The 12,108-nt window shown below is 39.4% G+C and overlaps 1 protein-coding gene across 1 annotated transcript in view; it reads right to left on the reverse strand.

Moving 5' to 3' along the window:
* Nucleotides 1–423: 423 nt before the first annotated feature.
* The window catches only part of AIG1 (androgen induced 1), a 122,596-nt gene continuing 110,911 nt past the window's right edge, over nt 424–12,108 (reverse strand). Inside the window, exons 5-6 of the mRNA XM_079331838.1 lie at nt 4,131–4,294; nt 424–1,059 (exon numbers count right to left, since the gene is read on the reverse strand). Of these exons, the coding sequence (XP_079187964.1) occupies nt 1,022–1,059; nt 4,131–4,294 (202 nt within the window). The 3' untranslated portion in view covers nt 424–1,021. The remainder of the gene's footprint in view (nt 1,060–4,130; nt 4,295–12,108) is intronic.

A 12,108-nucleotide genomic window follows, 5' to 3' on the forward strand; every position in this document is an offset into this window, starting at 1 on the left:
TATTCTATTAACTTTATTTTAGTTATAGACAATTTTTTCTGCCTACTAGAGTCTGCCTAACAAGAGTTACTTCTTGATTGTCTAATAATAAAACAAAATCATGTAAAACTAAAATAATCACTAATATTTTGCAACTGGATTCCTTATACAAACAGGCATATGCTTAACTTTAAACATTTGCTTATGTTCCTTTCTGAAGTTAAGACTTAAATGCTCTCTTGTACAACATGAACAGCTCAGCCCACCTACTGAGAACTTACAACTTGAAAATGCAGGATCTGTTATTTTGCTATGAAAATAAGAAGAAAAATCCTTATGTAGAAATGATATAATCTACAGTTGACACTGGGAAACCTAAAAATGTATAATTCAAATGCCATTGATCCATCTAAAATCTCAAGAATCAGCACAAAGAAACAGAAATGCAAGGATAATTTCATTTTTATTTAGGTCTTAAGATCTTAACACTGCAAGTAAGATTTCACTGGACTGGTAAAATTATTAACATAACAAATTTAAGGCAACTGTTACATAGTGTTACATTAATATTTCAGTCAGACTGAACTCTTCTTTAGATACATTCATGCAATTAACTTCTATGCTGTAATTTGAAATATATAGGATTGCTTTGTTTCCCTGCATTCAACCTATCTGGTTAAGCCTTTCTCAAACAATACAGAGAATGGACTCATTGTTCTTCTTGGCAGAAGTAAAAAGATTGAATGACTTAATGGTTTAATGACTTATTTGATTCAAGAAATGCATGTTGAGAATGCCTTGGAGATAAATATACATCTTGTATGTCGCATGCAAGCATGGAGAAATTGAAGGTTGAAACATTAATATTATTCTTAGCTAAAATCATTTTACCCCCATATAAAATCCAAAAATATCCTTGCACTGAGAAGTGGGCCCATGAAACTCCCTCCTTTCCAAAAGACTCCTCTCCAGGCCAAGCTCTGCTGGGGATGAGAAATCTTCCATGGAGCCATAAACAATCCTCTGTGTTGCCTCTTACTGTTCACTCCACTTTTGGCTTTTCCTTTCCTTCTTCAATACCTGAAAACATATGGAGAGCAGCTTTTAAAAATCTCTCAATGAATACCACTGGAGGGTTTGCTTACAGAGATTCCTCTAATGCATTAATCTTTCTTTTCCCTTTATTGATGTTGTTTCTCCTGAACTTGCTCGCATGTGTTACTTCACCTGCTGTGAAGGAAAAGAGCATCTGCACACCTGATGGCAGTGGTTGTTCAGAAATGAACTGCACAATCCTCCTTCCCTCTCTCCCTCCCTCTCGCCCTCCCATTTTCAGATCAGCCTGACCCCCTGCTGCATGCCCAGCCTTTGACGGCTGCAGGGGTCTGGGAACACTGAGTTCCCTCACCTGCTCTGCTTACCTACTAACAAACTAAAATAGATGTTACTATAGCTGAATCTAAGCAATCAACTTTGTTTGAAAAAAAAGTTTTAATAATTGTGTTCCTGAATTCAATAATTTGCAGCCCCTCTCCATTTCAACATTGGATTTTTAAGTATTTGCAGGTACATCACCCTTTTTTGAAAGTATAAGAATGAAGAAACTATTGCTGCTGAGAGGGTGCATCTCTCTTATTGTAATGGCTATTTCTTTCAGTAATATCAGGAGGGCTGAGTTGAGTGTAGGGCTCCTTAAAGAATTTATTCTAGCTCAGGACTCGTCTCTTTTCTATGCTGAGCAAAGCCTGGGCTGGGCAGCAGACTGTGTTTTTTCTGGCAATGGAAACATTCAGCTATTTTATATGCCTGTTCCTGGACAATGAATTACTACTGGTATCTGACAAAAGCATTGTTCTTCTGACTAAGCCCTCTCTGCCAGACATCTCAAATACAAATATTTCTTTTGGAAGTTTTCAGGCCTGCTGCATTCTGGAAAAGAAAGACTATTGATAACCAAAGGCAAAAAAGAAGCAATGCTTGAAAATGCCGAGAGGAAAATCCAGCCACAAGTAAGATCACCTACCTGCTAGTGCAATATATGCACAGACAGTAAGTACACTATAAATCACTTCAAAAACATAAGTTAATGAATTCCAGTATGGGAAACAGTAAGACTCATCTGCAGCTAGAAAGCACAACTGCAGAACTGCCTTGCTGAAAGAAACAGCACCAAGACAAATGTGTCTGCGTGCTGCCAGCAGCACAAGTACAAAGGCCCTGGGTGTTGCTGGCACACCGGTGTAATGGGAGAACCACAGCTGAAGGTTAAACCACCAAAACAAGAGACTGGGACCAAAAGATTACAGACAGTTTACAATGTTGCTCCAGATTCAATCTTAAGGCTTCTGCTTTCTCCTAGAAGGAACTTTTCCAATAATTTTAAAAGCTGTTTTATTTGCCTTTTTGAAAGCACCTCTTTCCTTTCTTCTGAAGCACTCTAGTGCAGATGCATCAAATAGTTTGGCAGGAATGCAGATATCCTCAAAATTGTGGACAGACACTGGCTTGTACAAAGGGCAAATTTTTCCTTCCCTACCATGTTTGTGGTTTAACTTGGAAAAACTAACTGCAAATCATTTTGTCAGTAGTGAGGTTCTATTTAATGCATCTCCAGAGGCAAATAAAAAATCTCCAAACCCAAAACAACCCCTTCTCACCCCAGAAATCTTCTCATGGCAGACTGTTTTGATTTGCAGTCTTACTGCTCAAAAGCCTCTTTTAAGTCTACAGTTCTCAAATAATATTTTCCCAGGTCTCGCATGGTGACAGACTGGCACAATTTTACATCTCTGCTGTTTGTGGTGTTCACATGCCTCGGGTTAAGTTTTAAAAAGTGTTTCAAGCTCAGCAAACCAGCAGGTGACTCACAGCATTTTCTGTTTTGCAAGTGCTTGAGCCACAAAGGACTTGGGATCAATATTCCTTATCTACATGAAGGAAATGATGGAGAGGAAAATAATGCCAGGGTAAACCTTGAAAGATGTTGGGAGAATGACCCAACTGAGTTAGCTCCTCTAGGGTGGAGGGCAGCAAGGAACAGGGATTTTGTTATGCATACTTTGGAATAGTGCAGGAGATTTTCCACCATCTACTTATTCATGGACTTTCTAAGTACATGTGATTCTTTAGCACACTATTATTCTTCATACAGGACTTAGCTCAAGTCCTGTATTATTCCTTGAAACTATTCCTTGCAGCTGCCTTTTTTGGAAACATCTTTCCTGAATTAACTTGAAGAAGTTAAATAAATGTGAATTTGATATCAAACTGAGGACTGAATACCCGTCTTGAACACTATGACCAGTGATAGATGCTCCTAGAACAAAAATAAAGACATTTTGCACCTGGATGCTACTATAAACAAATGGAAAGTAGAACTGCTTTGAGCTCTAGCATTAAATTCTACCTGGTATAGAAGGACTTGTTAAAGAGAGTTGTGTGTTCCATTAACTACCATGTGAATTTATTTCCCTCCAGTTGTGATTTGCCACAGCAGCTATTATGAATGTTATTTGCTGATTTCACTCAATTTGATAAATGAAGGACATCTTTCATAGATAAAAGGAACCTATTTTTAATCTTGTGTTTGTCTTCTTTTCCCTTTTCCTCTCTTCAGCAATGGGTGGCCTAGGCAGGATAGATGATGCAGACTGTGCACAGTTATGTTTGCCCTGCACTAAAGTGATCTTTCACTCCTGTTATTTCACTGACAAGAACATGTTCATTTTCCCTGAGTAAATTTATACGGTAAGAAAACACCTTATACCTGAAAATACAAAAAGAGTATATTTTCATTTCTCAGTCTAAGCTTACCATTAATGGCATTCCCACAGAATGACACTTTCTTCTAGATGCATTTAATGGGTTCATCAGCTAATAAATGGGTTGTAAACATATCAGGTAATTGCCAAGAGCTCTTAAATTAGTACTCTAAGTTATAAAAGAGAATACATATTCATAGCTCATCAGGCTCTCCAGCAGCCATTCTGTTCATCCGTCTGTTTTTAAGGGCAGGCTAGCAAGATATTTCAGTGGAACTTCTGCCATTTTCCTTTGTTTTAGTTAGCTTAAAACATTCTACACTTTCAGAGAAACATACTCAAGTCCTGATGGTGTATTTCATCAGATAATATTCCAAAAACAATACTCACATTTTTGTGTATCCCAGATGTAGTTGTTCAGGACTTCTCCCACCAAGTAGAATACATTAATTACTACGGTAACAGCTGCAAAAAAGATTATTTTGACACCTGGGCTGAGGTGCTCAAGAAGTGGGTACACCCACACTCCTGTAACGTGGTGAATCCAGCACACCCTGAAACAAAACAAAAATAACAAGCACTGACTCTTACAGCCCTGTTTTACAAAAGTAGTTTGGCCTGTAGACTTAGCTGCTGTAACCCAAAAAGCAATCACTTGAAAGGCCTGCAAGTTGCAGCTGAACTGCAGCATCTGGATAACATCCATCCCGAACAGACATCACAAATCAGGAAACTATGACTGATTTCCCACCTTCTTACTGTTTTGCTTTCAGTTTATAATGAGCAGTTGGCCAGTTTTCATTTCTGATGTAGGCAGGTATTTCCTCCTTCACTTACATTTCTGAGGAAACCCCTATTTCATGCCAAAGCTGGAAACTGCAGCAGCCTCTGTTCCAAGCAGGTTCTTTATCCTAAAAGCATTCAGGGTTCTACAAGCTCTCCTGCCATCCCTCTCTGCTTTCTGCAATATCCTACCTTCACTTCAAACACACTTACATTTTTCTTTCGCTTTTCCTCGCTACACATGGTAATCAATTTTTGGGTTTTCCAGTAGCATAGGGTTTAGATTCTCTTTTAGAGAGTAATTTCTTTAGCAACTGTGTTTTAGATTGGTCTTCCTTTTCTTTTACTTACCTGCTATAATTTGGAATCTAGCAATTTTTCTCTAGGTAAGATAAATAATTTTTTTAAAAGACCAAACAAAATTACACCTCAGCCCCACAGCCAACATATCAAAGTAAAGGGAAAAGACTGATGGTAGTTTTCTGGTGACACAGATTTTTAGCATTCAGCTACAGTAGACACTGTTGGTACATAATTCAAAAGACAGACTATCAGCTTTACTGCAGTGCAGTCCTGAAGAAGTACTTCAGGTGTGGGGTTTTGCTGTGAGTGGCTGCAGTGGACATCTGTATCCTCTGATGGGACCACTTTTGTGTTGAGATCTGATGCAGTGTGTGGTGAAGTCAGAGGGAGCAGAGAGAGTCCATACATTCCAGTAGGTGGAAGTTAAGAAAAGCAAATACTGGCAAACAACTGAGCAAACATCTCAGAGGCTAACTGGGTAAAGTGCACAGTGAAGGCAGGCTGGGGGGTTTTGCTGGGCTCTCTTCAAGAATCTTTTCCTTTCTAACCTGGAAATCTGAGAGAAAAGCTCACAATAAAGCACAGCTAGAGCAGCTGCACAGACTGTTATAGATGTGGATTTCCATGTCCACATGATTTGCTTCACTTGCTGGTGTTTCTATTTGTTTAAGGAAGATTTTTGATCACTAGGATCAATAGTCAAAGGCTCCTAAAGGGCAGAGACAGAGAAGTCCACACAGAACTGTTATCATAAAATTCTGTCACACAGGGAGTACAGAATCCTTGCTTAAAAATCACCCTGGAAATGTACATGGTTGTCATAGCTTCCCTCCTCCTTGAAAAAGCTTTTATTACAGCCAAACCCTTCACAGTTGGACACTTCACTTGGGAAACTACATGTGTCAGTAAATTAATCTGCATGATCTAAACGCAATTAAACTCCCTTTCTCCAAATCAGTTCTCATATGGGAAATTATCTCTGTACTTTACAGTTATTTTCCCCAGTATTCTTCTGTGATAGAATTAACCTGACAAGATAAAATTATCTATGAAAAAATAACAGGTTCCTGTGTAACCCATGGTAACAGGGGACACCATGGTCCTTTTGATGAAAGAAGATGAGACAGTTGGGTAGAAGGTAGTGGGATGTCCCTTGCTACCAGGCTGGCTTAGCAGGGAATGGTTACTATGGCCTAACAATTTTCAGTTTCATTTGCTTTTTTCAGTTTTCATTGATTTTTTTTTTTTTTTCTAATAATCATTCTGTGAAAAACAAGCTCCAAGGAAAAAGACTGAAAAAGAGCCAGTCCCTTTTTCACTTATTTTCTCTGGTGTGATGAAACTTCCCTGGATTATAAAGTACCTTTACAGAGGGACTTTTTAAGGGACCTTCTAAACGGAATCTATGTAGCCAACTTTATGAACCAAGCAGAAGTGGTTTTTACTAGAACACATTTATGCTAGAGAGAGGAAGCATCTTCTGAATCCAGCCAATGAGTCACTGATGAGCTCCTGCACGTCAGCAATCTCTGGTTAGTTCAGGCTTTGCCGACAGCTCACGGACTCCGCTCCCCGCTGCCCAGCACAGGAGCCCACTCCCTGAGTGGTGATGCTGCTCCTGCCTTCAGTGTAGCTGCTGTTTGCCTGTCCCCAGGATGGCCACACTGTCAGAACTGCTCTGAGCACAAGAGGGACCGAGCACCGCTCTGGAGACAACAGTCACAAACCCACCTGATCCTTCTGAAAATGATCTGCACCACGCTGCTGGCTACGCTGGGGTGGAGTAATATTAGCCTTCTCTCCACTGAGCAGTGACACCTGACAGCTCCAGCATTGTCTGTACTACAAGCAGGAGCAGCAAAGGGATGACTGCTGCCATGGAAACCTCACCTGGTGGCCTTTCTCAGTGGGTTGGCTCCTGCTGGAATACAGGCGGTCTGGAGGCTGCACTAGAGAGGGTTGATCAACCACTCACATAAAGCTTCCACACAAGAGTGCTGATTGCCAGTGTTAATGAATGCCTTCAGTGCTGCAATTCCAGCAGCCATTACTCCTATCTAACCTCATTATTAGTTCAGCACAGGGAAGCATGAAATAAGATTTACTTAGGAGTGCAAATCTAGATCAAATTGAAGACTTTGTTTTTGAACAGGTGTAAAAAATGTGTCGTTTAGATCGAAAATAAACTGAGGAAAAAAAGTTTAAACTAAAACTGGACTGACTACTTCTGAGAAGATAAAATTAACCTGAACCTCCCAGTGATTTGGAACAGGTATGTAGGCCTAACTGTCTATTTTCAAAGATGAATGTGTTACAGGTCATGGAGTTCATCTAGCCATTTGTTAGAAAGAGTACGAAGAGAAGGAATGGAAATATTCACACATTGTATTCAAATTAAAATGTCTGTTAAAAAAAAGTGGTTGTTTTTAGAAATTTTCAACCAGTTGGTGTAGAAATCAGAAAAAGCTATTTGAAAATGCACAGTATTGCTTGTTTTTAAGGAATCTGTCAAAAAATGTGGCTTTTTAGCTGATTTTCACTTCTACTATACAGTAGATGTTGTATATCTCTCCTATCAAAGTAATCAGGAGAAAATGAAAACTATGTGGGGAACATACACTTACATTTATTTTTTGGATATAGATCTTTTGTTAATAAGGAAAACAAAGCACAAAAATTTGTTGGAACCTTGTGGTTCATGTGTACTCTGTCAGTTTAAATGATCCAGCTCTCACAGCAAGTGTCAGACATTAGTCCTGGTGGAATCAAGCTCAACAAGTGAGTATAATAGCAGATAATAACAATGACACCTCATGAATTCTTTAATGGGAGATGTTACAGAAAGTGGTTGCTCCTTCATGGTGGCTGCTCTCAGCTGTCACAGCTCAGACTTTGTGGTCTGAACTCTCAGAGAGAGCCTCCACCCATTTCCTGCCCAGCTCGAGTCCTTCATCATAATCTGTAGTCATCAACAACCAGTACTATCAGTTCTGGAAAAAGAGGATGTTAGATAAGGGGCTATGTAACTTCTCAAGAGCAGCAAATGAAAAGACAAAGAATAATAATGCATGATACAAAATGGGAGAAGAGCTCCCAGTTCTCTTCCTTGTGACAGAAGAATCACCTCAATGCAACTCAGAGACAAGAAATTCAAATCTAGTAATGGAAATATCTTTCTGAATGATACCTAATTAATCTCTGGAATGCTCTACCCTACCTTTCAGTGATGCATAACTGAAATATAGATATGAAATATGAATACAGATTTGAAATATGAAAGCCTGGAAGCCTACTTAGTCCACTCCTCTTCTCTGGGCCCTATCATGCAACTCTAGCAAGTTTCTGAAATCAAGAGATTGTACAAGCAATAACAATGCACACAATTATGCCTAAGTTTAAAGAGTACAAGGTATACAAATCATCAAGACCAAAGGATCTAAACACCTACATTTGACCTAAGTTTTGGAAGAAAACTCCCCTTGAAGGCTGGTTGTTTCATAACAGTCTGCTAAGCTCTCCTGAAACATCTGACATTAGCTATACCTGGAGCCTGAGTATATGACAACTCTCATCTACAAACAAGCAGTTCCTTTCTGGTTACTTCTTGCAGCAGCAAATCCTCTTCCAGACCTTCAGTGCTCTTCATATTTCCAGTGAGTGGAACAAAGGAAGGCTGAATCCTTGGTTCCAGACAAATTGTAGACCAAGTCCCAGTGGCTACTCAAACAACAGAATATGGGCATTTTCTACACCTTCATTTCATGATCTTTTCCAGCACCACTCTCTTCCTTTTCCATAAAAAGCAACAACAGCCAGAGCTAGTGAAATGTGGAATGTCTTCCAAACGAGGTGATGGGCTTACAGCAGCTGAGACATTCAAAATAAACAAACAAACAATTTGTGGTTGTAATGTAGGATCAATCTTGTGCTTTCAGGGACAGGAGCACAATGACCTACACTAAATTTATTCTACTTTGGTTTCTAATACTGATTGACATGAGGACATCTTCATAACTCCCCCCACAAAACACAGGAGAGTTTGTTCGGCATCTAATCAGAATTCTTAAGATCTCAGCTATATTAAGATGCTGGGCTTCTTATATTAACAGCCAGCCAGACCTAATACACCTACATCAGGAATGTACATAGTTTAAAAATTTAAAAGACTAAAAAGTAAGTTCAATAAACAATCATCATTAGGAAATAACAATAATCATCCCTCTTGTTCCATCTTCTTAATGCAGGATTCTTCCCCATTCATCCAATTAGAGAACAATACATGGGTCACAGGACTGTGCTACTGGAGAGGAGTTGCTTATGAATCAGACAGATCCTAAGAAACTGCAGCTGCAAATAATGTCACATCCAAAACATGCTCAGCATGACATGGTGCCAGCATCCTGATGAACAAAGCTTAGCAGAAATTTGTGTTTATGTACAGGTAGCTACAATGACAGAAACTTAGCAAATTCACTGCAAAGCACTGTCATCTCTGGCAGTCATCTATTTTGATAAATAATTTTTCATTTTAAATACAGTAATGGTTGCTATGCCTTCTTGAGCTATATTTTAAGGAGCTACACAAGGAAGTGAGAACATATTACCCATGCATGTCATCTGTGATTGTGTTGTTGCTTTGAAACATTTGAGGATGTGGAGGGGGAGGCAAGCCAGAAAGTAACAGTCCATTATGGCCATGTCAGACCTAACAGGCTTGGGATCCATACAGCCTTCTCTTGCTGAAAGCACTTCTGCCCTCCCACCCTCCTTCTGGGTCAGGCACAGGGGATGCTAACCTTCCCCTGGCCTATTTCTGCTGCTTCTGTTTCTTCCTCCTCTTTCCTGTTCTGGGCAGATTCAGCTCCAACTCTTTTCTCCTTCTCTGTATTGTCTCATCTATCATCCACTTCTACATCAGCCTTCCACTTTGATTTCAAAGTCTGTTTTTCTCTCCCTCTCCCAGCATTCCCCACTTACTTGCATGATTTCAGCTTTGAAGTTGCTGACCCATGAGCTATGTGTTTCCTCATCCACTTCTCTTTTAACCTACGATTTTTGTTCATTTCTTTTACTTGCCCCCAGGACATTTTATATTTTTATTATTTTTGTTTTTTTTCTTCTCTAACCATCGACTCCTCTCATCTTTATTGAACTTTTATCCCCAGTGCTCACTTCCAAAAGCATGCATTACACCCTTCCTACATAAAAACCCTCAGCACAGCCTAGGCATTTTATGTCTCTTCTGCTCCACTGGCACCACCAACCTCAAAAATCCTTCTGGTTTCTCAATCCTGCCCCTCTTTATCAATATGACTGTCAATTTTCACCAAGCTTCACACTCTAACCCACCACTCCCCTCTTCTGAATGTCAAGGTTTGTCCTAGCAGTCTGTGCCAACATCTGCTCTTTCTGATCTTCCTTTCCTTCTATGGAGAATCACTAGTGGAACTCCTACAGCAAGCCTGATAGAATCAATCTCAAATTCATTCCAAATCCTCCGTGTACATTCCTTTCTTAAATTTGTTCAAGAAGAATTCAGCAAATTACCCCGTCTAAATGCTCTTCCTCAGTGAATCTACGGAACTCTCCTAAAGTCACTTCAAGAGAAACTTTATTTTCAAATGAAAGTTTAAAAGCTCTTTAAAAATAGATTTATAAAAGAATGGAAGAATGAATCAAGTCCAAACTTGGCATATGTAGAGGCAGCTCCTAGTGGATTTGAGATAGCAACAAGAGAGCAGATCAAGTCTTTTGCTCCCAAACATGCAACCCAGCACGACTACAGCAGTGGAGTCAGATTCTTAGGGTCTGTTTTTTTGGCATCGTGAAGTGCTCAAAAGTAGAGGGAAAAAGAAAACCATTTAAAATAAATGCATTTGTCTCAGTTTATTTTAGGGACATATTAGGCTCTGATATTAGTTACCATGAGGTCATTCTTGTTACAAGGAGCAACACATTTCTGGCTCTTTTCTGTTCCTTGACAACCAACTCCGTACACTCATTGGCAGAATTTTCTGGTAGTACTGGCAAACACTCTGGTTTTCTTAGCAGTCTCTAGATTTAACAATTCAATACAAACTGTGACCTTTTCAAGCCATGCTAAATAAAGCCAATAGGCTTTTCCCATCTTATCCCATGGCCTCGATCCTGAAAGCCCATGTATGGTCTGCATCAAGCAATGCAAGTCTGTTAATGCTCTGCCTGGGCACCACAGTTCCTTGTGAGCTCCCTCTTACAGAGTGTGCATGAACTAAGTGTGCCTACTCAAAAATTCTTTGACTGAAGGGAGAGAATGCAAAAAAAAAAAAAAAAAAAAAAAAAAAAAAGGAACGACAACCAGAAAAAAAGGCTTTTACTCTTCAAGAAAAGATGTTTCTCAGAAAACAAGTCTCTGAATCACACTCAGGAGATATGAAGTTATTTAGCTATGTTCTTCCAATTTCAGTGATGTTATTCAGAACAGTATGCCAGTTTTCTTATTTACCAATTATACATAAAAAAGCACTTGCTATTCTACCACCTCTTTCATACATGACAGATTCAGTCACACATGAAATAAAACAAGCTTTACTTTACTTGGAGTTGAAAAAAGCGTTCAGAGAATCAAACCTAAACAACATCCTCCTATATGGTCCTTTCCAGTAAAAAGTGCAATACATAATACATGATGGTAAGAAAGTTTCAGATGAGATAGGAAAAGAATTCAAAATTCAAGAACAAGACATAGAGAACGTCTGATAAGCAACTGTCTTCACTTTATTCTGAGAGGTGCAGTGAAAACAACTGCAACTGAGGGAAAACCAGAATAGGCAGAAGGACAAATTCTCAAGTGGCAGATCCCCAAATTCTAGTTAAAAATCCACAAACCATAAACTAAGCCCCAGACCAGGAACCATGATCAACCCTAGGTACAAAGGAAGTTCCACCAGGCTGTATGGAACTAGGTCATTTGCAGGTATAATCTCATTTTAATACGCTGTGTTAACCTTGAAGGTTCTGCCAACAAGGACAACAAATCCAAATTTAGGAATTCCAAGCCTTCTGAGTGATTAAGGTCTCTACTGCAATTTGCTCACTTGGCAACAGGAAGACAGTGGATTACCTGTGAAAAGAAGGCACACCCTGAATGAGAGTGATGACAAACTCCTCACTTTTCATACTTTCTGGTAGATTTTTCCAACCTGTGTGAATTTGGCTTGCAGCCTCAAGAACATCTTGGATAGAGTCTTCAATAGCACCTGCAGGCTGAAGAAATGCAGAACTTGCAAGTGATGGCACAGTG

Source organism: Erithacus rubecula, assembly GCF_903797595.1.
Source record: "Erithacus rubecula genome assembly, chromosome: 2".
NCBI lineage: Eukaryota > Metazoa > Chordata > Aves > Passeriformes > Muscicapidae > Erithacus > Erithacus rubecula.